Here is a 25,234-nt window from a genome sequence, read left to right on the forward strand (position 1 = left end):
CCAAAAGGGGGCATTGTCACTTGTGCAAATAATGCAGCATATCCCGTGAAAGGGATTGGTCAAGTGCTTGTCACTACAATGTCAGGTGATACCATTCCACTTGTGGACGTTTTATATGTTCCAGGTATAAAAAAGAATCTGATTTCAATCTTAGCCATCTCCACACATGGCTTCAGAATTCTTTTTGATGGTTATCGCTGTGCCGTTCATGATAATCGGTATGACAAATATATTGTACTTACTGGAACACTTGATAGAGGACTATATCATCTTGACATATATGCACGACAAGCTGCTATAGAAGCTAATGCTGTGGCTGAATCTGTAATTTCTGATACACATCTATGGCATGAGAGATTGGGACATCTCAACTTCGACAGATTGGTGAAGATGCATTCACATGACATGGTCGTAAATCTTCCACCAATGCAAGCACTTTAAAAACGTCTATGTGAGGGCTGCTTGTTGGGCAAAATGCATAGGATTCCATTTCCAAAGGACGGGACCCTTGGTGCACCCAAGAGATTGCATCTTGTACATAGTGATGTGTGCGGACCAATGCGGATGGCATCACTTGGGGGGTACTATTACTTTGTTACTTTTATAGATGGCTTCACTGGGTTCACTTGGATATATCCCATGAAGTTGAAGTCAGATGTCTTCTATTGCTTCAAGCGTTGGATTGCATTAGCACAGAATGAGAGTGGGGAGAAACTCTTGACCTTCCGCATTGACAAGGGGGGGTGACTACTTGTCCCGGAAATTTTCTGATTTTTTAGCATCCTCGGGTCTCATTCATCAGTGCACAGTGGCCTACACTCCGCAACAAAATGGACTTGCAGAGCGCAAGAATAGAACAAAAACGAAAATGGGAAAGGGAAATTCTTTGCCCAATCAACTTTGGTCGGATGTGATTGTATGTGCCAACTATGTGCTCAACCGAGCACCCACTCGGGCATTAAAGACCATGACTCCCTATGAAGCATGGACAGGTCATAAGCCTGTCATTTGTCACATGCAGGTGTTTGGGTCTCTTGCGTATGTGCATGTACCCTCTGAGTTGAGGCATAAGCTTGATGATAAGGCTGTCAAATGCATCTTCATTGGCTACAGCTCACAAAGCAAAGGTTACAAATTGTTTCAGCCTAGCACAAGCAAGGTGATTGTCAGTAGGGACATGGTTTTTGCTGAGCATGCCCCTTTACCTTGGCTGGAATGTAAAACACAGCCTTCAGTGGAAGCCTCTGATGTGTTTGATTCTATTCCAACTTTCACAGATACAGATGACACAGTGCAAAGTGCCATGCCACGCTTCTAGTAGCTCGAATCCTCCTCGTGTTGCTCCTACTCAGCCTGATTTTACACTGCCAAATGGCCATGCTATCGAGCAAGCAATTCAAGAGGAGAGGGCTGTCATCAGACAGCAAAAATCAGTCCCTCACTGGCTATTGGATACCCTCGGGGATAGCAAGCAGGCTGAGCCTTTGCCTTCCCGCACTAGAGGTGCGCACAAACAAATGCAAGACAAGTTTTTGCATGTAGCTTTGATTGCCACTACCTGTAATGTAGAGCCTCTCTGTCACAAAGATGCATTTGAAAGTCATGAATGGATGCACGCCATCAGAGCTGAACTTGATTCCATTCAAGCAAATGGCACATGGGACTTGTGTGATTTGCCTATAGGCAAGCGTGCCATCGGCACAAAGTGGGTTTACAAATTGAAGCTCAAAGTTGATGGCAGTGTTGATCGCTACAAAGCTCGCCTTGTTGCGAAAGGTTATGCCCAACAGCATGGTATTGACTTTGAAAAGACATTTGCTCCCACTTCACGCATCACACCATTCGCTGTGTCATTGCTCTTGCACCTCACAGACATTGGGAGGTCCATTAGTTGCACATCAAGACCACCTTCCTTCACGGGGATTTAGTGGAAGAGGTCTATGTCACTCGACCTCCAAACTTTGAACTTCCAGGGTCTGAAACTAAGGTATGCCGGCTTAAAAAGGCTCTTTATGGTTTGAAGCAGGCACCACGGGCACGGTATGCCAAGATACATTCTTTTTTGCTACAAAGGCTACATGCTTATCATTGGGCACTGAGGAGTGAATCAGAATTTCCGATTTTGGTTCTATATGTGGATGACATGCTTATCATTGGGCCAGACTTGCAGAAAATTGCAGAGTTCAAGGGTGCTTTGCAAAAATCTTTTGCCATGACAGATATGGGCAGGTTGCACTATTACTTAGGCATCCACTTTGCATATGTTGAAGGGGGTATAATGATGAGTCAGTCCAAGTACATTGGACAGCTCTTAGACCGCTTCCTTTTTGAAGATTGCAAGCCAGTTTCTACACCATTGGAGCCTGGCTTTCGTTTCTCCTCTGAGGATGGGAGTACACCATTTGATGCCACCCTTTATTAACAACCCACAAGATGCCACCCTTTATCAGCAGGCTGTGGGCTGCCTTATTTATTTATGTCATACCCGGCCTGATCTTCAATATGCCGTCTCCTAGTTGAGCAGGTACATGCACATGCCTCGTACACAACATTGGCAACCAGTGAAGCGGGTCTTCCGTCAATTGAAGGCCCCACAAAATTTGGGACTGCTCTTTGGTGATGAGTCTCCATTGGTCTTGCTTGCTTTCATGGACAGTGACTCGGCAGGTTGTTAAGACACGAGAGTGTCCCACATTGGCAACTGTTTCATGCTTGGATCTTCATGCATTTCATGGTTCAGCAAGAAGCAACCTACAGTTGCTACTTCCAGTTACGGCCTTCACAGCTACAGTAGAGTGTGTCTGGCTCTGTAAGCTACTCACAGATCTTGACATCAGCCAACCAGCTTCTACTGCCATCTACAATGACAGCCAGAGTGCTTTGGCTATTGCCAAAACCTAGTGTTTCGTGCACGCACAAAGCACACTGAGGTTCATTATCATTATGTTCGAGAGCAACTGTCAGCTAGAGACATACAGTTGTCCTATGCTCCCACAGAGGACAACTTAGGAGATCTCTTCACGAAGGCTCTACTACGGACCAAGTTTGAGGCTTTTCAACATGCCTTACACTTGGCACCATTTATTACATGATTTTGATCTCCATGTACTATCATAGGTTGCTATATGCCTCTTGGACAAATATGTGCAACCATGCTATAGGTTCCAGGTACACCTAAGATGTATCCAAGATACTTCAACCATACCATGGAGGGGGGTTTGTTAGCACTTAGCCCCGGTATGGCCTTGTAGGCTAGTAGTCTTAGGACTCAATCAACCCTTGGAGTTGACAACCCTTACGTTGACTTCATTGATCAACCATATGGTTCACTTCGGAGCCATATAGGCCACCCCTTTGCACTTTCTCATTATCCATTTGCAAGTACTCACGTTTGCTTCAGCTTGTTGTTTGCTCCCTTGCACTCCACTCCGTTTCCATTGCTTCCCGTACCCAACACTTGGCAATGATGGTTGTATGGCCTTATCTTTCCTTCCTGCAGTCAAACAGTTGAGCAGCATTATAGATCTAGCATTTATTGTCACTAATGCTTCATGAATTTCAGATAGTACCACGTCTTGAAATTTACAAACCGTCTCAAGGAATGGGTCCTTCAATCACCTAATCTTGCTTGTCTTTGTTGCACTTGGCTGATATCACAGTTGCAAGTTTCTATAAATTTTTGCAGCCTTCGCCTTGGGCTTCTATGCATGCAAACCCCATCTGCTCTACAAGCCACACTTCCAAGTGGTGGAGGAAAGGTTGCAGAAAACTTGGGCTTGCAAACTCCCTCTTCTTCAATGATTTTCTCTGGCAAGTTCTGCTTGGGGTTCTTCCTTTTGGGCAGATATTGGCATGCAAACATATTTCTCTTCAGCAACGTCTTCAGGCACGCTTCCCTGGTACTTGTTTTGGCAAGCTTTTTTGGTTGTTTGGGATCCACCCTGTTAGGGGCAGGGCTATGATGTTTTCTTTACTTGGGTACACTATTGGCCACTATGGACTCTTTGGAAGGTCCGAAACCATAGGGTCTTTGGTGACCCGTCCCTTGCCGAGTACCCCTTCTTCGAGGCATCTTTGTGGCAGTAGTTTTGCGACTAGCTGAATGATCGGGCTATTTATTTGTCTTACACTGAGATCTTTTCATGTTGTTGTAGCATATCCCCTCTTTGGGGACTGCTTTTTTAATATAAAAACAAAAGGATTTCACCAAAATGTGTGTGTGTGTGTGTGTGTGTGTGTGTGGGTGGGTGGGGGTGTGGGTGTGTGGTTGAAAGAGGGGGGTGGTGGGGGGAGAGACACTCTTAGCTAGATACAGGCTGTGTGCAATGTCGATTCCAAGTGAGATGAACTTAAAATCATGCATCCTTGTTTGCAAAAAGAAAAACCTTGCGTAAATCCACTGGTAACTGACCAAAACAGCAGGGATCATCTTTCCTCAAAGAAAAAATGTAGATTCATTTACTTCATATGAATCCAGAAAAGTAGATCCTAATCAATGGAAAGAAAGCATACCCATTGTTCCTCACGTCCAAAATATATGCAGTCGCTCCACTTTCCTTCAAGTCATGGATAGCTTCCCTAGTTGACCCTGATTTTATACATAAAGTGTCGTAATTTTTATCAAAAATTTTGATCGCATGCATCTCTGATGTGTCTTGAATCAACCTATGGTAGCAAGGAAACCCATAACATACCATATGAACATAGAAAGGACAAGTGAAACCAAATTATGGAAATTTCAATGGCTAGACTGTGCTACCGTAAAAGACATAGAGATATGACAATCACGGAATCCATTATGGTAAATGTTGCCATAGTAGAATATCTTCTGCAGAATATCACACAACCGGTAAAACATATTCTACAGACATGGGAACACAAAAGAGAGGTAATAGGGAATCCATAACCTTCCACAGATTGGAAGGCTATAGACGTGATGTAGCTTCCATCTCATCGGAGCCACCCATAGAAGCTCAAGCACCCTTCAAAGATACGTGGATGCAAAACATGCTCAATTGTTGAGGAGGAAGTTCAAAGCTGCCAGCTTAACAAGGAGACCTGCTGCTTACACTTCAAGCCAGTTTTCAAAGAGATCACCTCCAAAAAAGGATTGCCAGTGCTGCCACATACAGTTCTAAGTAAGAAAGAGGAGGCTCCTTCCATCTCCACCATTCTGATAGCTCGAGGCTTCCCAAAGGTGCATGCCTTAGTCCACAATATAAATTTGTATGAACTACACACAAGCAGAGGTGCTACAAGTATCACGTCATGAGCCTTTCCTTCGTTGAGGATTTGTTCCGTGCTACGATTTAAGGTAGCTGTGTTTGTGAGTAAGGCAAAAACGCATAGGAGCATAGGCACCTTATGTGCATACTGTTGGGAGTTGGAGTCACTTGCAATTCAAAATATAAGCGCCAAATGGCACCAGCTCAAGGAAACCCTGCATTTTTGGTCGGTCGATTGTTCAAAGACATGGAAAGCCAAAAGAATAAGGAGCGAGGAGAAAGGGTAAATATAGGCAGGCTTTGCACAATGCAAGGATAAGTTAGGGCAGACAGAAAATAAGAAACAGATGCAAAGACGAATCCCAAGCAATGCTATAATAGCATACATCTGAGTCAAGGACAGCAAAATAGAAGCAAGCTGAAGCATGGGAGCACAAGATAAAAACACACATACATGCTTCTTTTTTTTTGTGAGAAGAAATATTTTATTGCTGTGAAATATTATATTCATAGTTACTCCAAAAGCGGAGTAACAACTACTCAACTGAAAATTTCAGTATAAGCCATATATAAATCATGATCAATCAAATAAGTCTGAAAGCAATCATAAAACGATTTCCGCAGAGATCGTTTGAAAAAAACGAAAGATGGAAAAGTAGGATCACCAAAGACTATGATTTTTGTCCATCCATAGAGTCCAAAGTGCCCAGTAGCGCACCCAGACAAAAAATAAATCAAAACCCTGTCTAGCGGGATGAAAACCAAATAACCATAAGAACCTGCCAAAAGTAACAGTAGGAAATCTCGCTCGCAGCCCCTAACGAATGAGAGTGAGGAAATCACAAGTATGTGGACAGTGCCAAAAAATGTGAGGCACAGATTCAACAGAATGTAGACATCTGTGGCAAATAGCCGGGGCAATATGTCTATGCGCCAGTAACTGCCCAGATGGAAAAATGCCAAGTAGGACTCACCAGAGGAAAAGCTGTTGCCGAAGAGGGAACATGCATGCACACACACAAGTATGTACTTACACTATTCACGCAAGCATGCACACTTGCATCCATCTGCCCGTGTTCATGTTTGTCTGTGCTCGTGCTTGTGCTCATGCCTGTGTGTCAATGTGTGAGCATCATACGTGCATGCCTACAAAGTACTTCATATTTTACATCCTTGAAATTGACAGAAAATATGTGAAATGGTTTCAAAATTTACATGTTTGCATATGCGAAGCATTTTCATTGAATCTTGCAAGGATATATCCAATTTTCATTAGGTGCTTGTGCTTCCATGGGTGGGCCCAATGAGATGGAAGCTACTTCAAGGCTACAGCCTTCTAAGGTTATGGATTCTCTATCACCTCTCTTTTGTGTACCCATGTCTGCAAACGATATTCTGATAGATATATTCTACAATTCCATGAAAAATATGGCGGCAACAGAAGTTATTTTTCACATTTTACAACATCCTGGAAATTAACAGGAAATATGTGAGCCTCTTTCAAAATCACATATTTACATACGTGAGGCATTTTCATTGAATGTTGCAAGACGGATATATCCAATTTTCATTGAACCTTGCCCATCCTCACCAACCTCACAAAGGCATGATGTGACCGGGTTTATTTTTATCGGTTCCCTCCTGTATCACAAAGAGATCATACACAACATGAGGACAAAATGAAAGCGAGTTTTGTATGTCAGAAACATTGCTCCACACTTTCGTCACTTAACGGTTAACCTCTACAACAGTATAACAACGTAGCTGGAAAAGTGACAGATCTTAAAAGAAATAAGAAATAATGTGGTTCAAACAAAATTTGAATTCCTCATAATTCACCAAACCATGCTGATTAAGGCAGCAAATAGGAACCTGTTTACAGAGCCATAGCCAAGACAAGGGAAGCATCACCAGAAACAGCAAATACTTACATGAGTAAGACTGTCATTGGAGACTCAGATTTCTTGCTCTGAAATGTCAACTTCACTTGAGAGCCTTCTGGACCTCTATTGCAAAATAAAAGGCGAATCAATAAAATATTCAAGCTTTAAGAGTCCAAAGGGGACTTAACAACTTAAATATCAGTGTATACTTTGAAACCCAAGAGTAACAATTAGTCAATCATCAACAAATGGTATTAATTCTTACACAAATAAGAACATGTAACAGCCGATTTCTCCTTCTGACCTCTTTCTCTTTTCCATCACTGAACAAGCTTGGCAAGCCTTCTAACCCCTCCCATTGTTCATTCATTCTTGATTTCCTACCATATTTCGCAGCAGTTTCAGCCACCATGACCTCTCACAATGAAAGTTCCCTCAGGATGGCATTACCTACCTCCAAGTAGATTGGTCCTCTGCCAGGACTACTGTATCCTTACTCATTATGTCAATCTACCTACTGAGACGGCTTGCTGTCATGTCCCTCTTTGTCCTATCACGTGCACTCTCATTTCCCTATTTGTAATATTTAGCAAATTGCATAAACACAATGTAGAGGAACAGAACATTATGATGCTGATGTTTACAGATACAGTTGCCAATATTTACAGCTACAGATTGTGAATTGCAGTGTATTTTACATTGGAAAGGCAAATACATAATAACTATATATAATAACTGGTCAATGAACAATAAACTTCCAGGATGTCTCTTCATCCAGATGTAATCCTCGAATACCTTCATCTATATTTGCTAAACTAAAATCCAGCTCAATTTGTATCCAAAAGACTTTTTGCAGGATATTCCAGGAACTTTGTTTTTTTGGGAGAATAAACAAAAGCATGATCAAGTATGTTAAAAAACTACATATGCATGTGACATTTGGTTTGAATGATGTTACGAGCCTCTACAACTCCTAATGTGCATTAACATGCAACTATTTTAGAAGCTTCCCACCTCCATAGTATGTAAATCCAATGTACTTCCTCATGAATACCCTTCTTGCACTACTAAGAACATTCAGCATGACATAACAGGTCATCGATTACCCTGATCAGCAATGTGCAGCAATCTTCGTGCATAAGATCAACTGACTTCTATCTGGCCTCATAAGGCGCACTACTGGGTACAGCCGTACGCACTTCTAGATCCCCAATCAGGGATTTCTAAACAAATGATGTAATCTAACTTGGTCTCATATGCCTCTCTTCCTTGTCGAATGTTTAATTCTCTTGCATATAGGGATGAGACGAGGGAGACACACCGAGAACCGGGGTTAGGAGGGGTGGCAATACCTATATTGCTCCTCATTCTAAGGTGATAAGGTGTGTTGTGGTGATGATCATTGTCCATCAATACAACAACCATTTGTTTTTATTTCATCTCACGAGCATCTCAAAGGACACCAAGAATATTTGCAGAGCTGGGATTGTCTTGAGACTATTAAGAAGTACGGCCTTCTTGCTTGAGAAAGAGTTTGGAATTATTAAGACATTCTCCAAAGAGACCATTCAGATTGTCCCATACATCTTTAGCTGTACTATCAAGATTAAGATGACAAATATAATTTTCTGCAAGACTAAGATCAATAATGGCAAGATCTTGATCATTGTTTCCATTCCATGCAATCACCGCAGCTGCATTTCCTTCAGGCGTGGGCTCTGTTCCAGTGACGACTTTCCACACACCGTACTGCATAAGGATGAGGCGTACCTTTGTCTGCCAATGTATTAAGTACCAGAGCATTTCTTGATCTGAGAAGCAAGACAAGGAAGTTGGAGCCTGATAATAAGTCCGGAAACTTAAAGTGTCTTCCTCAACATCTAATGGGCCATTGTTGGATGATACTTCACTCATAGATCAGGAATGAAGTGGGCAACATGCATAAATATAGCTTACACAAGAATTAGACCTTGATTTTGACCAAGAAGAGTAGAAATCAGAAAAGCCCCAATTTTGGAGAGGCTAAATCATTAAAAACACGGTGACAAGGAAAGGAGATGTATTGAGTGTTACGCTCTAGCCGAGGTAGCATGACCTCGGAAGAATCAGTCGACATTTCCCTTATAGGATCTATCTTTGTAATATATGTGTTTGCGCTTTATGTAAATGATCGGGAGGGATTAATGTCAAGGTCCTAGGTGAGGGCTGATAGCACCAGACTAGATAGATCTGAGACCAAGGGCCTAGTGCAAAGATTGTGCCTAGGGGCAAGGAATTAAATGCATCCCAAGAGAGGGGTGAAATGTTGCATTAGGAAGGCCCTATATGGATGACATGTGGCATCTAGATCTATCTAGGGATTTGGGGTCTGTCAAGGCTAGTGAGAGAAGATAAGGATTGTGATTTTACGTGATTTCGTGTACAGCTCTATCTCTCTCTTTGAAGTCTTGGCAGAATTGGCTGGGTGGAAAAGAAAGGTGCTACTCCCGTCATCTGTGAAGAGAGAATAGCAGAGGTTGGTGACAATTGGTATCAGAGCCCAAGGTTGTGTAGGGGAAAGGCGTGGAGCGTAAGACCTTGGACAGGCTAGGCAAGTGGTGAGGCGATGTGTTGATTGTAACGACGCTGTGCAGGGTGCTGAGCTACGAACGAGCCTACGCAAGCAAGTATTGAATGATAGGAAGGTCCTTCGACGTGGGCAGTCTGTGATTGAATGCGGATCAACGGAAGGCCTGGCACGGAAATGTGACGTGCGTGGAACGGGATACGCAGGTGACTCGACGAAACGATGGATGAAGAGCGCAGGAGGGTTCCATTATTTTTGACCTCCATGCGATGGACTACGACAACGTGACGACGATGTGTCTGAGCGTAGCCCTCCCGCACTTGGCATAGTTTGATCGGACCTGACAGAGGTTCGTTGACGAAGGTCTTCGACTGCTGGTTGTGTTCGGTGGTCGTTGGTAGAAGGCATCGTTAGTTGTTGAGGTGACCTTGCGGGAGGCTATTCGGTGCATAGGGAAACCCGTGGAGAGCTGTTGGTAACAGCAGTCGACTGCTTCTCTGGCGCGTATACAGTCAGAGTACGGATGATTTGTGAGAGCTGATAGCAGGCCGTACGTGCAGGCTGCAAGCAGCAGGATTCGAATTCCAGGGAGCCTTTTATCTATTTTCCCTTTTGGTTTTCGTTATTCCTGTTTTGTCAGAAGCAGTTAGACTTTTATGGTTAGCGATTGGTATAGCAAGAACAAATTATGCTTGAACAGATTATGCCTGTGTGTTTCAGTCGGAGTCAGATTGCAGGAATTTCCCTAGTATAGGGAAAAGCGCCATCTGTGAGATATGCCTGTATTAAATGCTTGATCAGTGTGAATGTGGGATTGCAGGAATTCCCTAGTATAGGGAATTGTGTTCAGAGTGTCAGTACCCTGAATTGTGTCAGCTTGTGATTACAGTGTTCTAGGGGTGTTTTTATTTTTTTTTTTTTTAAAAAGCCCCAAAACGAAACACCTACTGAACTAAATGGAAGCAGAAGAAGGAGCTTCCAGGAGGGACCCTGGTTAATCAGGAGTCCGGCCGACCCAGCAGGGATCGCGCCCAGTAGCTCACACTTTATCTGGCAGGATTGCATTGCTGGAAGATGCCTTGCAACAGTTGTTAGCGCAGCAATTACAAGCCAACGCAGGGCAATCTGAACTTAGGAGAGTGCTACAGAGTATGTCTGCCAGACCTTCTCGAGAGGAGAAGGGAAAGGCTCCAATGGAACTGGAGTCTAGTGTCCATACGGTCGAGCCTAGGAAGGCTAAAGTGCCAAATATTGCTAATTACAGACCGGAAAAGTATTCTGGTCGGCGGATGAACGACCGTAGCTCCGATGTCATTGAGACCTGGCTACACAAATGGGACGAGGCGTTCGCCATTTGTGAGATCAGAAATGACATCAAAAAGATCCGCGAGGCCACCCATATGTTTAGTGAGGCTACGGATCGGTGGTGGATTAAACAACAAAAAGATGGCATAGCATCCACTACCTGGGAGGGGTTTAAAAGAGAGTTCAGGAAACACTTCTTACCTCCTGACGAGGCATCCCGAGCTTGGGATCAATATAGGAACCTGCATCAGAGAAATTTATCAGTGGCAGAATACACTGATAAGTTTCGAGAGAGTGTAATGAAGGTTGACGAACCCCTGCCTCAATCAATCCAAGTGAAAGATTTCATATTTGGATTGAATGATCGAATAAAAATGGAAGTTCGGGCTAAGTACGCGAACACGCTAGATGATGCAATAGCTATAGCCCTGAACTACGAGGATGCCAAGGGCAGCAAGCCAAGTGGGTTTGCACAGGTCGGAACCCAGTATGGGTATCCGAAGAAATCTGGGTTTAAGAAGAAGTGGACTAGTAGAGGGAGTGGTTCGCAGCCGAGTGGTCAAGCCAAGCAGGCGAGACAGGCTAAAACTCCTAAACCAAGTACCACCATTGGAGTGAAGAGAAAAGTAACTCCAATGGCAGCCCAGGCTTGGTCTAAGTCTCCCTTGAACCCGGAACAAAGGGAAAAAGCGAGGAGAGAAGGCTTATGCTTTGGTTGCCTTCAACCTCATCAGTGGAGAGATTGTCCACGTAATAAAGATCGTCGGATGGCTGAGATGGTGATCTCAGAGTGCGACGTGGAGATGCAGGGAAGTCCCAGAGCGGAAGAGATGCAGATTCAGCTAGCGGGATCTTCTCAGAGGTTAGTACCTTGTTTGTTCTGTGTGTCTGTTACTAAGTTAGTGACGAGTGCACCTGATAACATCCTATCTAAGCCCGCAGCAACGGGATATACAGCCTTCAATGATACGGAGTTAATCAAAATGAAAGGGCAAGTGGCCAGTCATGATGTCATTGTGTTGTTTGACTCAGCGTCAACTCACAATGTGATTAACTCCAAGCTCGGTGAAGAGGCTGAAATTAAAGACAAGTCCATCTGACTATGCGTATACAGTCAGGATGGCTGATGGAAGTTCAACTGAAGTATGGGACCAAAGGGTTACCCAGTTGGAGCTTCGGATTCAGGACTATACTGAGAAGCTTGATTTTGAAATAACCAAGCATGCTCATGCGGATATAGCCCTGGGAATGGCGTGGCATTCTAGGAAGAATCCAGCCATTGATTGAAAAAAGCACGTATATCAATTCAAGATGAATGATGTGCTTTATGTCTTGCGAGGTGAAAGAGATATACCTCAGGGACCGTTGGTTTTCGTGATGGAAATCAGAAAGGCTCAAGTAGAGTCTTTATACCTTTGCACAGCATCGGTAGAGTCGGTGGATGAGTCTTCGGCTAGCACTGATGTTACGCAAAGTGATGAGATGGCCAAGCTGGCTAATCTTATAACAGAGGAGTTCTCTAAATGTTTTAGGGATGAACTACCTTATGGGTTACCTCCAGAGCGGAAAGTTCAGCATAAGATTGAACTGATCCCGGGGGCAAAACCTGTAAATAGACCTCCCTATAGAATGAGTTTTACTGAAGAAGCGGAGGTGCGTAGGCAACTGGAAGAATACCTCAAGTTGGGGCAGATTCAACCAAGTTTCTCACCTTTTGCTTCACCAGTGATATTAAAGAGGAAAAAGGATGATACGTTTCGCCTCTGTATAGATTACAGAGCATTGAATAATATCACTGTTAAGCACAGGTATCCGATGGCTCGGATTGATGATTTGCTAGATGCATTACATGGAGCCGTGATTTTCAGCAAGATAGATCTTAAGTGCGGCTATCATCAGATCCGGATTAGAGCCGAGGATGTGCATCAAACCGCTTTTAGAAGCAGGTTTGGTCATTATGAGTTTTTGGTAATGCCCTTCGGACTTACCAATGCTCCAGCGACCTTCGTCATGCTTATGAATGATTTACTACGTCCGTATATCGGAAAGTTCGTAGTACATTTCATTGACGATATCTTGATATTCAGTAAAAGTGTTACTGAGCATTGTGAACACTTAAGGATAGTGTTCAGTACTTTAAGGAAAGCCAGTCTTTACGTGAATAAAAAGAAAACTATACTGTGTATGGTTAGGCTTGAGTACTTAGGGTTCATAATTACTCCACAGGGGGTAGAAATGGATCCGAAGAAAGTGGCTGCGATACTAACTTGGCCAATCCCTCAGAGTCTGACCGCGTTGCGATCATTCTTGGGATTTGTCCAGTTTTATAGAAGGCATATCAAAGGATATTCCAAAATAGTATCGCCATTGACTGATCTGACCTCAGATAAAGTACCTTTTATTTGGGGACAGAATCAACAAGAAAGTTTTAACACCATAAAACAAGCTGTGGTCTCAGGACCGGTGTTAAAGATAATTGATCCCCAGAAACCGTTGTTCCTAGAAACCGATGCAAGTGGCATTGCGGTAGGAGCAGTCCTCCTTCAAGAGGGAAGGCCAGTAGCCTTCGAAAGCAAGAAGCTTTCTCCCTCTCAAAGGAATTGGCCAACTCATGAATTGGAGTTGTATGCTGTTATCCATGCTTTGAAAACATGGAGGCATTATCTGTATGGTTCAGAGTTTTATGTGGATGTGGATCATGATACTCTGAAACATTTCTGTAAACAGCCTGACTTGAGGGGCCGCCAAGCTACGTGGGCAGAGCTCATGCAGGAGTTTAATCTAACGATTCGGTACCGAAGAGGAAAAGACAATAAGGTAGCTGATGCGTTGTCTCGCATTATGCACAACCTGAGTTTCACGGTATTAGAGAGTGCTCTAATGACTGAGATCAGAGAAACTCAAAAGGTGGACGAGTTTTTCCAGAGCTTATGGCCTAAGGCTCATGTGTTAAAACCCGGGGAAAATGAAAAGGATGACCTGGCATCCAGAAAAGGCCAAACTTATGCAAGATATACCATAAGGGATGGTATGCTAGTTAGAAATGGCAAGGTTGTAGTACCTGGTCAGAATGATCTCAGGCAGAGAGTCATCCGACAATGCCATGATAGCCCGTGTGCAGGACATCCAGGAGTCGAGAAGACATATGATCTCGTGAAGCGAGATTTCTTTTGGCCAAAGATGAAAAAGCATATTCAAGAATATGTGACACGGTGTTTCTCGTGTCAGATAAGTAAGGCCGAGCGGGTGAAGCCACCCGGACTTTTACAGCCCTTGGAAATACCACTAAGTAAGTGGGAGAGCATTTCCATGGATTTTATTGTAGGACTACCTGCAACGCAAGGAGGGTATAACTCTATCCTTGTGGTGGTTGATCGTCTAACCAAGATGGCTCACTTCATTCCGACTAGAGAGTCTATTAGTGCCCCGCAAGTAGCGGAGTTGTTTATTAGACATATATTTCGTCTGCATGGATTGCCTAGATCCATAGTGTCAGACAGAGATGTCAGATTTACCGGTCACTTTTGGACAGCGGTATTTGAGACACTAAGGACTGAGTTGGGAATGAGTAGTGGGGATCATCCTGAGACGGATGGTCAGACGGAGAGAGTCAACCAGACTTTAGAGGATATGCTAGAAGCATATGTGTCATTGAGGCAACATACATGGGACAAGTGGTTGCCATTGTTGGAGTTTGCCTACAATGATAGGAAACATTCATCTACTGGGTTCAGTCCGTTTAAGCTGAATTATGGTTATAGGCCAGCCAATCCAACTATAGTTGGAGTACCTCAGAAAGTGCCTAGTGCCACGAACTTTGTAGTTCAGATGCGGGAGATGCTAGCACTTGCGAGAGCTAACATCCGCCAGGCTATGGATAGAGCCAAGGTGTATGCGGATGAAAATCGGTCTATAAGAGTATTTGAAGAAGGAGAAAAAGTTTTTCTCAGAATTCCTTCGCACTCGAAGTCGTTGACTTCAGGAGAGTGTGCTAAGTTATCACCTCGAAACTGTGGGCCGTGGTTAATTCTAAAGAGAATAGGCAGTGTAGCCTATAAATTAGAATTGCCACAGGGGTGTAAGGTGCACCCGGTTTTTCATGTTTCACGTTTAAAGAAATTTTTACATACTGGTGACTCACTAATCGAAGGTGTGGTTTTGTTTCAGGAGATAGAGGATATTGCAAGGCCCAAACCAACAAGAATCCTGGACCGAGGAACAATGCAAATACGAAATCGGAAGATACCCACGGTGTTGGTTGCATGGCATGGTCAGCCTCTATCCGAAGCTACCTGGGAATTCGTATATCAGTTGCGGAGAGTGTTCCCAGATTTTATCATCGAGGACGCTGATGTCTGAAGAGGGAAGGAATGTTACGCTCTAGCCGAGGTAGCATGACCTCGGAAGAATCAATCGACATTTCCCTTATAGGATCTATCTTTGTAATATATGTGTTTGCGCTTTATGTAAATGATCGGGAGGGATTAATGTCAAGGTCCTAGGTGAGGGCTGATAGCACCAGACTAGATAGATCTGAGACCAAGGGCCTAGTGCAAAGATTGTGCCTAGGGGCAAGGAATTAAATGCATCCCAAGAGAGGGGTGAAATGTTGCATTAGGAAGGCCCTATATGGATGACATGTGGCATCTAGATCTATCTAGGGATTTGGGGTCTGTCAAGGCTAGTGAGAGAAGATAAGGATTGTGATTTTACGTGATTTCGTGTACAGCTCTATCTCTCTCTTTGAAGTCTTGGCAGAATTGGCTGGGTGGAAAAGAAAGGTGCTACTCCCGTGATCTGTGAAGAGAGAATAGCAGAGGTTGGTGACATTGAGGTGGCTGTGCATATGAATCCTTGAACTGTGTACAGCAAGAGCGATGACTTTTTAGAGAGAGAGAGGCTCCAAGAATGGCAAATCTACAGCAAAGATGTAGGCTGCAGCATGGCGGCATCAAGTAGCAACTTTGAATTGAGGAAGAGCAGAGCATCGTGTAATCTGTTCAAGAGAGAGATTCCGCCAAGTTTCAAAGAATTTCAGTCATCAAGTGTATTGCTCCCAAACGAGTGTGAAAATGGAGCAGTTATAATAGCCCATGCAAAAAAAAGAACTACGCGTATCAATGAGAGTGTTCCATCTCTCACACACAACCAAGTTCATACTGAGCCTGATGCCGGTGATGTCGGATAAAATTGTGAGCTTGAGTGCTGGGAAGTCACATATGGCCGTATTGTTGCTAAGTTAAGATATGTCCCTTGCGGTGGCAGCCAATATAGTGATGGAGCCAGGGCATGGGATGAATTTGATATGTTAAGAGAATTGTCCTTAAGAGACTGTCCTTCACTTTGCAGAAAAGGAATGATGATTACTCACACAGGGTGAAATGGATATTTCCAGACCAAGAAGAGTAGACAAGGTGTTTTGCCATTGCTCCATCTGCTAGTCACAAGAGGGGAACATTGCTTGCTATAGCTGCTTCTGAAACAACATGGGCACCTTCGTATTCCCAAATGGTTGGGCGACACAACACCGTCATTTCCAACTCAACCGGATTTAGGCAAGATGAATCCCTCACCTCTATCCAAGTATCTGTTTATCAACGGCATAATGATCCGGAACATAGTTTGCACACAAATCGGCCAGTTCCTAGCTTTGAATAATGCGTAGACAGGTCGGCCTGCACAAGGAAAACATTACCCGGGCATCAGAACTCCACACAGGTGGACGTAGGAAAAGGGCCTGAACATAGGTCTTCAAGCGTCGCATGCCTAGAGAATGAGCTGGGGCAGAAAATCAGCAACAAAAGGGAGCAACGATTTCTCCAAGCTCATGGCATGGTTGTAAAGAATAATGGTGCAATCAGCTCATAAATCTGGGCAATGAGAAAGATATGTGTGGCTATGTAAGTGAGCTGAACATGGAGGTGATCAAAACCTGCTCTGATGCCGTGTTAGAACACATGGTGAGAGAGAGAGGTCCTCATTGGGCAGGCCATAGAATCTTGCAAAATCCTATGCCATTCTCAAACTTCTGAGCCTTCTAGATTCACTCCCCTGCACTCGGGAAATACAAACACCCATCAGTTGAGATCATCTTCATCACAAAACTCCATATGATAGATACACTCAGGATGATCTTCTTCATCAGGAAGCGTCACTGGTATCCACTCTTCATCTACCACACGCAAAAGAAGGGACCAATAATCACCATGAACTAGGGATAGCACAACCTCTATGTGAAAACCATCAAAGAAGACACCAAGTACCTCTGGCCCAAGCTCAAGAGATAAAATTATCATTCATTTTTAACTGCATCTAAGAGGCAAACTAAAGCCGGGTCTCCAACAGGATCAGATAGCAGTGTAGAGCTCAAGGAGTAAAAACAAAGCATCAGGTATCTAGAGCACATATCCATGTCGTAAGACTCAATATAAACTCCCTCAAACTAACTAAAAGCAACCACATAGATACATAGAAAACTGACGATTCACCATGCTCAAAGACAATGACAATTTCAGATCTGTAACTAATTCACATCAGATGGAAGAGTTTTCTTTTGTGCCAAGCCAGGAACCAGCAACGAAAAGAACCATGATCTTCTTCTTCCCACAGACAATCAGCTTTTCATTATCAACAACCAGCATCAACCAGCTCGATCAGCAAACCAACACGATCAGTTCCTTTTTCCTTCACGATATCTTCCCGCGTGAGTGTCCCGTATGCATAAACTGCAGCCAACGGATGACTTGGTGTTTTCATCACCTAGCATAGAGAACTTCGTACAAACAACCCATGAGCCAAGTCAGCTATCATATCGACCAGCCAGAGGATCACAAAGCAGCTACTGTGGAAGGGAGAGTGTGAGAGCACACACACACACACACCAGCAGGATAAGCAACAAGAAGTGTGGGGATAAAAGGTATGTGTGTACCTCCCCTAGCACACAGTGAAGCTTTTATATGAAAGGATAAGGTTACAACACTAAGTACGGTGTACTTAGTGTACTTAACAAATAAAGTACTAAGTGTACTTAACTGTACTTGGGTGGCCATAGAGCCTTACCTATACCCATCAACTGTCGGCAATGTGCAAACCGCTCTGCAGGCAAGCCTTTTGTCAACAGATCTGCTGGATTATCATCTGTGTGAATCTTGACAAGCTGAATCAGCTTATCATCTATCACCTCCCTGATGAAGTGATACTTTACATCAATGTGCTTTGTCTTTGCATGAAAGACAGGATTGTGTGCCAACTGAATAGCACTCTGACTGTCACAATGCAACAATGGAATATCACCTGTAATGCCCAAATCTCCCACTAGCCGAGATAACCATAAGGCCTCTTTGCATGCCTCTGTGGCTGCAATATATTCAGCTTCCGTAGTAGACAAGGCTATGCACTGCTGCATCCTTGACATCCATGACACTGCACCTCCAGTGAATGTATAAACATAACCGGTAGTAGACTTCCGGTTATCGGGATGACCAACAAAATCTGAATCCACATAACCATGCACCTTTGCATCTCGCTTGCCAAAGCATATGCACAACTCCTGTGTGCCCTTCAGGTATCTCATGATACCTTTCACTGCATTCCAATGCTTCTTGCCTGGATTTGCCATATACCTGCTAACCACTCCCACTGCAAACGCAATATCAGGTCTGGTAGCAACCATGGCATACATGAGACTGCCACAAGCTGAAGCATACGGAATCTTGGCCATTTCAGCCCTATCAGCATCTGAGTGTGGGCTGTCCATTGCACTGAGTTTCACATACGGAGGCAATGGAGAACTAAGGGTTTTCCCCCCTTCCATATGAAACCTGTGCAATACTTTGCCAATATATTCGGTCTGAGACAGATACAACAAACGCTGTCCCCTGTCTCTCCGTATCCGCATTCCCAGTATGTGATTTGCATCACCAAGGTCCTTCATATCAAAGGCCTCATGCAGTCTTTTCTTAAGGTCATCAAGCTCCTTACGAGCTGTACCAGCAAAAAGCATGTCATCCACATATAAAATGAGAATGATTAAGCTGCCATTGGCAGCCCTTTTGGTATATAAGCAGTGATCGTCATCACTTCTCCTGAAACCTTGGGACTTCATGAAGGTATCAAATTTCTTATACCATCCCCTTGGTGCCTGTTTCAGCCCGTAAAGGCTCTTTTTAAGCTTGCATACAAGTGACTCCTGGCCCTTGACTGCAAATCCTTCTGGCTGCTGCATGTAGATCTCCTCATGAAGATCACCGTGAAGAAAGGCTGTCTTCACATCCATTTGGCATAATTCCAAATTCTCACATGCAACCAAAGCAAGTACAATCCTGAGTGTGGTCATCTTAACCACTGGAGAAAAGATCTCATCAAAATCAACACCATACTCCTGCTTAAAGCCCTTGGCAACCAACCTGGCTTTATACCTTGGCTTAGCTCCAAGTGTGACTTTCAATCTATACACCCACTTGCATGACAGTACTTTCATGCTCTTAGGCAACTGCACCAATTCCCAAGTACCATTTTTATGGAGACTGTCCATTTCAGACTTCATGGCTAGTTCCCATAGCCTTTTATCATGCATTTGCACGGCTTCCTTGTAACAGGAAGGTTCTCCACAATCTGTAAGCATAATAAAATCTGCTCCTGGAACAAATCTGCCTGGCGGTTTCATTTGTCTAGTGGACCTTCGGACCCATTGGTCTTGCTGTCCAACTTGCTGCTCACCTAAAACAGGTTGCTGTTCTAGTAGATCAGGCTGCAGAATTATGCCTGGGAGGTCTTCCAAAGGTGGCATGTCCCGTAGTACATCTTCTGCCACTGCGGGCTGTCCATTTGGACCTGCTGCAGCATCATGCATTGGCTGATTACGCTGCTGTTGTGGCTGATTTGCAGCCTGCCTGAACTGTACAGGATGTCCCGAGTCATCAATGTCAACCTCTGAAGCATCAGAAGGCTTATCTGCTGCCTTAAACATACATGACTCATCAAATAAGACATCATTACTGCGTATTAGCTTCTTATTCACACGATCCCATAGGCGGTAACCCATCTCACCACTGTCACCATATCCAAGAAAAATGCATTTAAGAGACTTAGGATCAAGCTTGCTGCGATTTTCTCTGCGTATATGCACGTACGCAGTGCAGCCAAAGACCCTCAAGTGCTTATAGGAAGGAGGTTTTCCTGTCCAAAGCTCCTCTGGCACTCTGCCATCTAGTCTTTTATTTGGTGACCTATTGATGAGGTGTACTGCTGTTTTTACAGCTTCAGCCCAAAATCCATGAGGTAAAGCAGCATGTGACATCATAGAGCGAGACTTTTCCTGTATGGTTCTATTCATACGCTCTGCAGTGCCATTTTGTGCTGGACTGTAGGGAGCAGTGAGTTCTCTTTTAATACCTCTAGCATCACAAAATCCATTGAATGCATTAGACATATACTCCCCACCGTTATCTGACCGCAAAGCCTTCAGTGTTCTGCCTGTTTGGTTCTCAACCATAGCAAGCCATTTCTGGAACACTGGAAAGACATCACTCATCAATCGAAGAGGATACAACCACACCTTCCTTGTGGAATCATCTATAAATGTGACAAAGTACCGTGCACCTCCAAGTGAAGGATTAGGCATCTCACACACATCTGTATGCACAAGCTCAAGTTGAGCATCTTTATGTCCTAATCTCCTTTTATGAGGACACTGTAACTGTCTACCATATATGCAGTGCTCACAAAACTTTAAATCAGAAAATTTAAGAGACGGTAAGTAGCCAAGGCGAGCCAATTGCTCCATTCCACTTATGCTCATATGTCCCATCCGGCTATGCCACATAGAAATATTCGGCAGCTCGGTGGCATGAATATCAGCATGATTACATACTTTAGCATGAAGAGTATACATTGTGTCAACCTTAGAGCCTCTGGCAACAACCAGGGCACCTTTGGTGACCTTCCAGAAACCATGACCAAAGCTGGTCACAAAACCTTCATCATCCAACATGCCAGTAGAAATCAGATTTTTCTTGACTTCGGGTACATGCCTAACATTGTGAAGCATAAGCTGAGTACCATCAGCAATACCAACAATACTGCATCTCCAATACCAACAATACTGCATGCATGATTATCCCCTAGAAAAACGACTCCATTACTGCCTGCTGCATATCTTACAAACAATTCTTTGTAAGGTGTAACATGGAATGAGGCACCTGAGTCAATGATCCAAGAGTGCATGTCTGCAAGATCTCCTGCATGGAGAGAATGAGCATCCAAAGTAGAGAGAAATAGAACCTCTCCCTCACTGTCATAACCGTGTGTAGAATGAAGCTCTTCAATCTTCACACTGCTCTTGCCATTGCTTACTGGTACAATTGCTTTTGCATCTGACGCATCAGTATTTTTGGCTTTGTCTCTCTTATCATTTTTCGGTTTAAAGCACTGCTTTTTAGTATGTCCCTTTTTGCCACAGTAGTAGCACTCAACATCTTTGTTGGAGCGGGACTTGCTCCTCCCTTTTCCCCTTTCCTGAGATTTGCCTCTTTGCTGACTTCTCCCCCTTGCATTTAAGGCATTGTTAGGCTTTACTGCATCTTGAGCTTTCAGCTTCTGCTCTTCTTGCAAAATCAGCCCTGTGATATCTGAAAAACTTATGAAAGTGTTTGCATTTGTTACAGCTGTGGTGAATGTATCCCAACTTTCAGGAAGAGAAATCAAGAGTGCCATACCCTTGGTTTCCTCATCCACCACATATTTTTGATTTGCAAGTTGAGTGACAATTGAAATAAACTCATTGAGATGTGCATCCATGGAGGTCCCTTCCTTCATCTTCAGATTGAAGAACTTGCGCAGCCAATATATCTTTGTAGCTACACTCTGCTGCTCATATGTGTCCTGTAGCTTTTTTTTTTTTTTTTTCCATGAAAAAGACTTCTATTAAGTAAGAACAAAAACCCGCGAGAGCAAGCTCAAAGCGGAATACATCATGAAATCATGAGGATAATAAAAAACCCCCTCAGAGTGAGGTGGAAAGAAACCAAGGCTGAGGCTGAAAGTGCCATCTCAACCCTGTAGTAGATTCAGAGAAGAAAGGAGAATCCTTCCATTCCCTGAAGAAAGAAGCCCTCCTAGCTGAGGCTGCACGGGAGTCCCCCTGCATACCCGTCCATACGGCCATCAGAGTGTGTACGATGTCTGTCCAGATACTAGTCAATGTGTGCGAGGGATGAACCTGAGTACCCTCCATAGCCTCTGTGCATCTGGATCTCCAGATATGCCAGGCTGCTATGCTCGCTATAATCTCCCAAGAAGTATCCACAGAGGCATGTACAGCTGTAAAAGGACGGTGTGTAACCACATCCAACGAGCAGAGCTCAACCCGATGATGTCGAACTGAAATGGCCCGGGAGGAGTCAAGTCCCTCATAGAAAACCTGAGGTCCTGTAAGAGAAAGCCAAGCCACCGAGCCCCAAGTCATAAAGAGTGGGGAATGGGCAAAGTGACTGAAGATCCTGGCTATCCCCATCCAAATCAATCTCGCCTGTCTGCAATCCCATAAGCAATGCTGAATAGACTCCGAAGCAGAAAGGCAACGAGGGCAAGTAGGGTCGGCTCCGAATCTGGACCTCCAAAGGTTCATCCTGTAGCTTTTTCCACACACCCCAGGCTGTTTTTTCACCATCCACATTCCAAACAACACTCTCATGGAGTGACAATTCAATTATGGACTTTGCTGACAGATCAGCTAGTGCCCAAGCATCATCAGATGTGCCAGTGGGCTTCACACCTTTGTGTATAATAGGAGCATGAAACTGCCTGAGAATTAGCACATTCAGGACCATCTTTTTCCACATTGGGTAGTTAGCAGCACCCTGCAACTTTTTAATATTGAGAAGAGAAGATTCCGAGGATGAAGCCATTACAATCAGCAAGAAATATAACCCACACTTGGGTGCCTGACTCCCTGCAAACTAAGTGCACAGATGCACTTGTAGTTGTGCTCAAAAGTTAATTCCTGCAATTTTCTCCCACTTAACAGTAAATTCTGTTTGTTTCCTGCCGGCTGCAGATCCAGAAAAGTAATACTTAATGCATTAATTGAGGCTCTGTGGTACAGTACAGCAGTACCTTGATTTGGCACAATGTATGTCCCTGCTGTAACAGTGAAAACAGCACTGTTTTATGCACTTTAAACTTCAGTAAAGTGACTGTTTACAGTCCCAAAAAAAAAAAAAAAGGACTCCGGACAGTACCCGACTGTACTTTCTAGTACAGCAACAGAAATTGACTGTATAACTGTCCAAAACTGTCAGAATTAGACTCTCTCTTGCCTCTATAACTGTGTTACACAGTTTAGAACTTGAATGAGTCAAAAGCCCCTTGACTAGAAGCCAATTTTGAAGATTTTAGTGCATACACAGCTTTCCCAAAGCTCCACTGATCACATAAAGCATCCAGGTGTTTCCCCCAACACTGATATGCATAACAATGTCAAAAGCCCCAATTCATATGCATCTGCCACTGTCCCGTAAGTCATAAAATGCATCAAATCCTTGCACAAATCAACTCCAATCAGGAGGATATACGCAAATAAATGAGTGTAGAAGCCAATGCTTGGCTGTGGCTGCAAAAGCCCCTTGATTCCACAGTTCAAAAATGAGAATTTCTCTCACATTGGAGGCGTAGATCTGCAGATCTACCTCACTGACAACAGAAGGAACCCAAAAAACGGGTGAAGCGAGCTGCTATCTCCGAGCTTTCCGGCGATGGCGATGGCGAGAACCTGTACCTGTGGCGAGGACCTGCACCTGTGGCAACAGCGAGGACCTACAATACTATGGCGCTGGTAGCTGCTGGTAACGCCGATGGCGTCGCTGGTTGGCGCCGCTGGCTGCTGGTGGCCTGCTGGCCGTTGGCGTCGGTGACTGGTGGCCCTTGGCCCTGGCTGGCGCCACGTGGCCTTGGCCCTAGCGACGCACGGCCTCAAAGGGCTGCTAGCGTAGCGCTAGCAGCTGAAGGCGTCGATGGCGCTGTCTGACGGCGTGGCACTGTGCCTAGCGATGGCTGTGCCTAGCGATGGCTGACCGACGAGGCTGGTAGGCGAGGAGAGCAGGAGCAGCTATCGACGAAGCTGGTACGGGCGAGTTTCCTACAGGCTATCGCTGCTGTCTAGCGATGGCTGGCCGCTGCCTAGCGATGGCTGTTGGTGCTCCTTGGCTGCTGGTAAGACCCACGTTTGGGCACACCCACGAATAGGCTCTGATACCAATTGTGGAAGGGAGAGTGTGAGAGCACACACACACACACACCAGCAGGATAAGCAACAAGAAGTGTGGGGATAAAAGGTATGTGTGTACCTCCCCTAGCACACAGTGAAGCTTTTATATGAAAGGATAAGGTTACAACACTAAGTACGGTGTACTTAGTGTACTTAACAAATAAAGTACTAAGTGTACTTAACTGTACTTGGGTGGCCATAGAGCCTTTACCCCAACAGCTACCAGCTCCCGATAGCCCACAACACCACTCACGATCTCTGCAGAAACATCCCGTACGGAAAGCTTCCCTACTTCAGTCGATGCTCACCCACCCTGCCATTCATTTCACCCCGTCCTCTTCAGCGCTGGAACTACTGTGTACATACAGCCCACACTCCTCACATACCCATACTCAGCAACTAAGCTCTCCACTCATGGTCCGTGAAGCAGATATTAGCCCATACGTGGATCAGCCAGTACTTTCACCTCCCCTCAACCAGCCAAAAAGCTCTCTTCATCTGCCATCCCCCTCCTCTCTTTTGTACAACTGACCTTTTTGTGCAAACATGACACTAGATATTCAGATATGTGTCTAGGATACTTCAGCCCATACCATGGAGGGGGGTTTGTAGGCCATTCTATGGGCTATCCATAGGTGCCACTCATTCCTTGGTATGTGTCTTGTAGGCCTAGTTACAATTAGTTAGGTCAGTTGGTACAGTTAGTACATGTATCACTAGGACAGTTAGGGCACTTAGTCCAGTTAGGACACATAGTCCTAGGGTTTTGTTATGTATTGGCTCTCTCTTGAGTCTCCACTCAGTTTTGCAGCAATTCATTTCAGTAGCTCGTTTTTTTGTCTTTTCTCCTTCATTTTTGAGCTTCCATTGCTTGCTTTAGCCTACATATGGCTTTAGCAGTTAAGGGCGACTAGATATGTTGGTATGCGCACACATGTAGGTGGTTCGAGAGATTGGGACACTATATGGATAGCCGCCCCCTCTTCCAAG

At 44.3% G+C, this 25,234-nt stretch overlaps 1 protein-coding gene across 5 annotated transcripts in view; it reads right to left on the reverse strand.

Moving 5' to 3' along the window:
• LOC147899447 (carboxyl-terminal-processing peptidase 2, chloroplastic-like) overlaps positions 1–25,234 on the reverse strand; it is a 156,963-nt gene that overhangs the window by 32,201 nt on the left and 99,528 nt on the right. For all 5 annotated transcript variants that reach the window (XM_087378393.1, XM_087378392.1, XM_087378394.1 and 2 more), the window contains exons 8-10: positions 7,157–7,231; positions 6,748–6,866; positions 4,513–4,588 (exon numbers count right to left, since the gene is read on the reverse strand). In XM_087378393.1, the coding sequence (XP_087234519.1) occupies positions 4,513–4,588; positions 6,748–6,866; positions 7,157–7,231 (270 nt within the window). The remainder of the gene's footprint in view (positions 1–4,512; positions 4,589–6,747; positions 6,867–7,156; positions 7,232–25,234) is intronic.

Source organism: Dipteris shenzhenensis, chromosome 8, assembly GCF_047967505.1.
Source record: "Dipteris shenzhenensis isolate YYH24624 ecotype China chromosome 8, Dip_SZ_1.0, whole genome shotgun sequence".
Lineage (NCBI taxonomy): Eukaryota > Viridiplantae > Streptophyta > Polypodiopsida > Gleicheniales > Dipteridaceae > Dipteris > Dipteris shenzhenensis.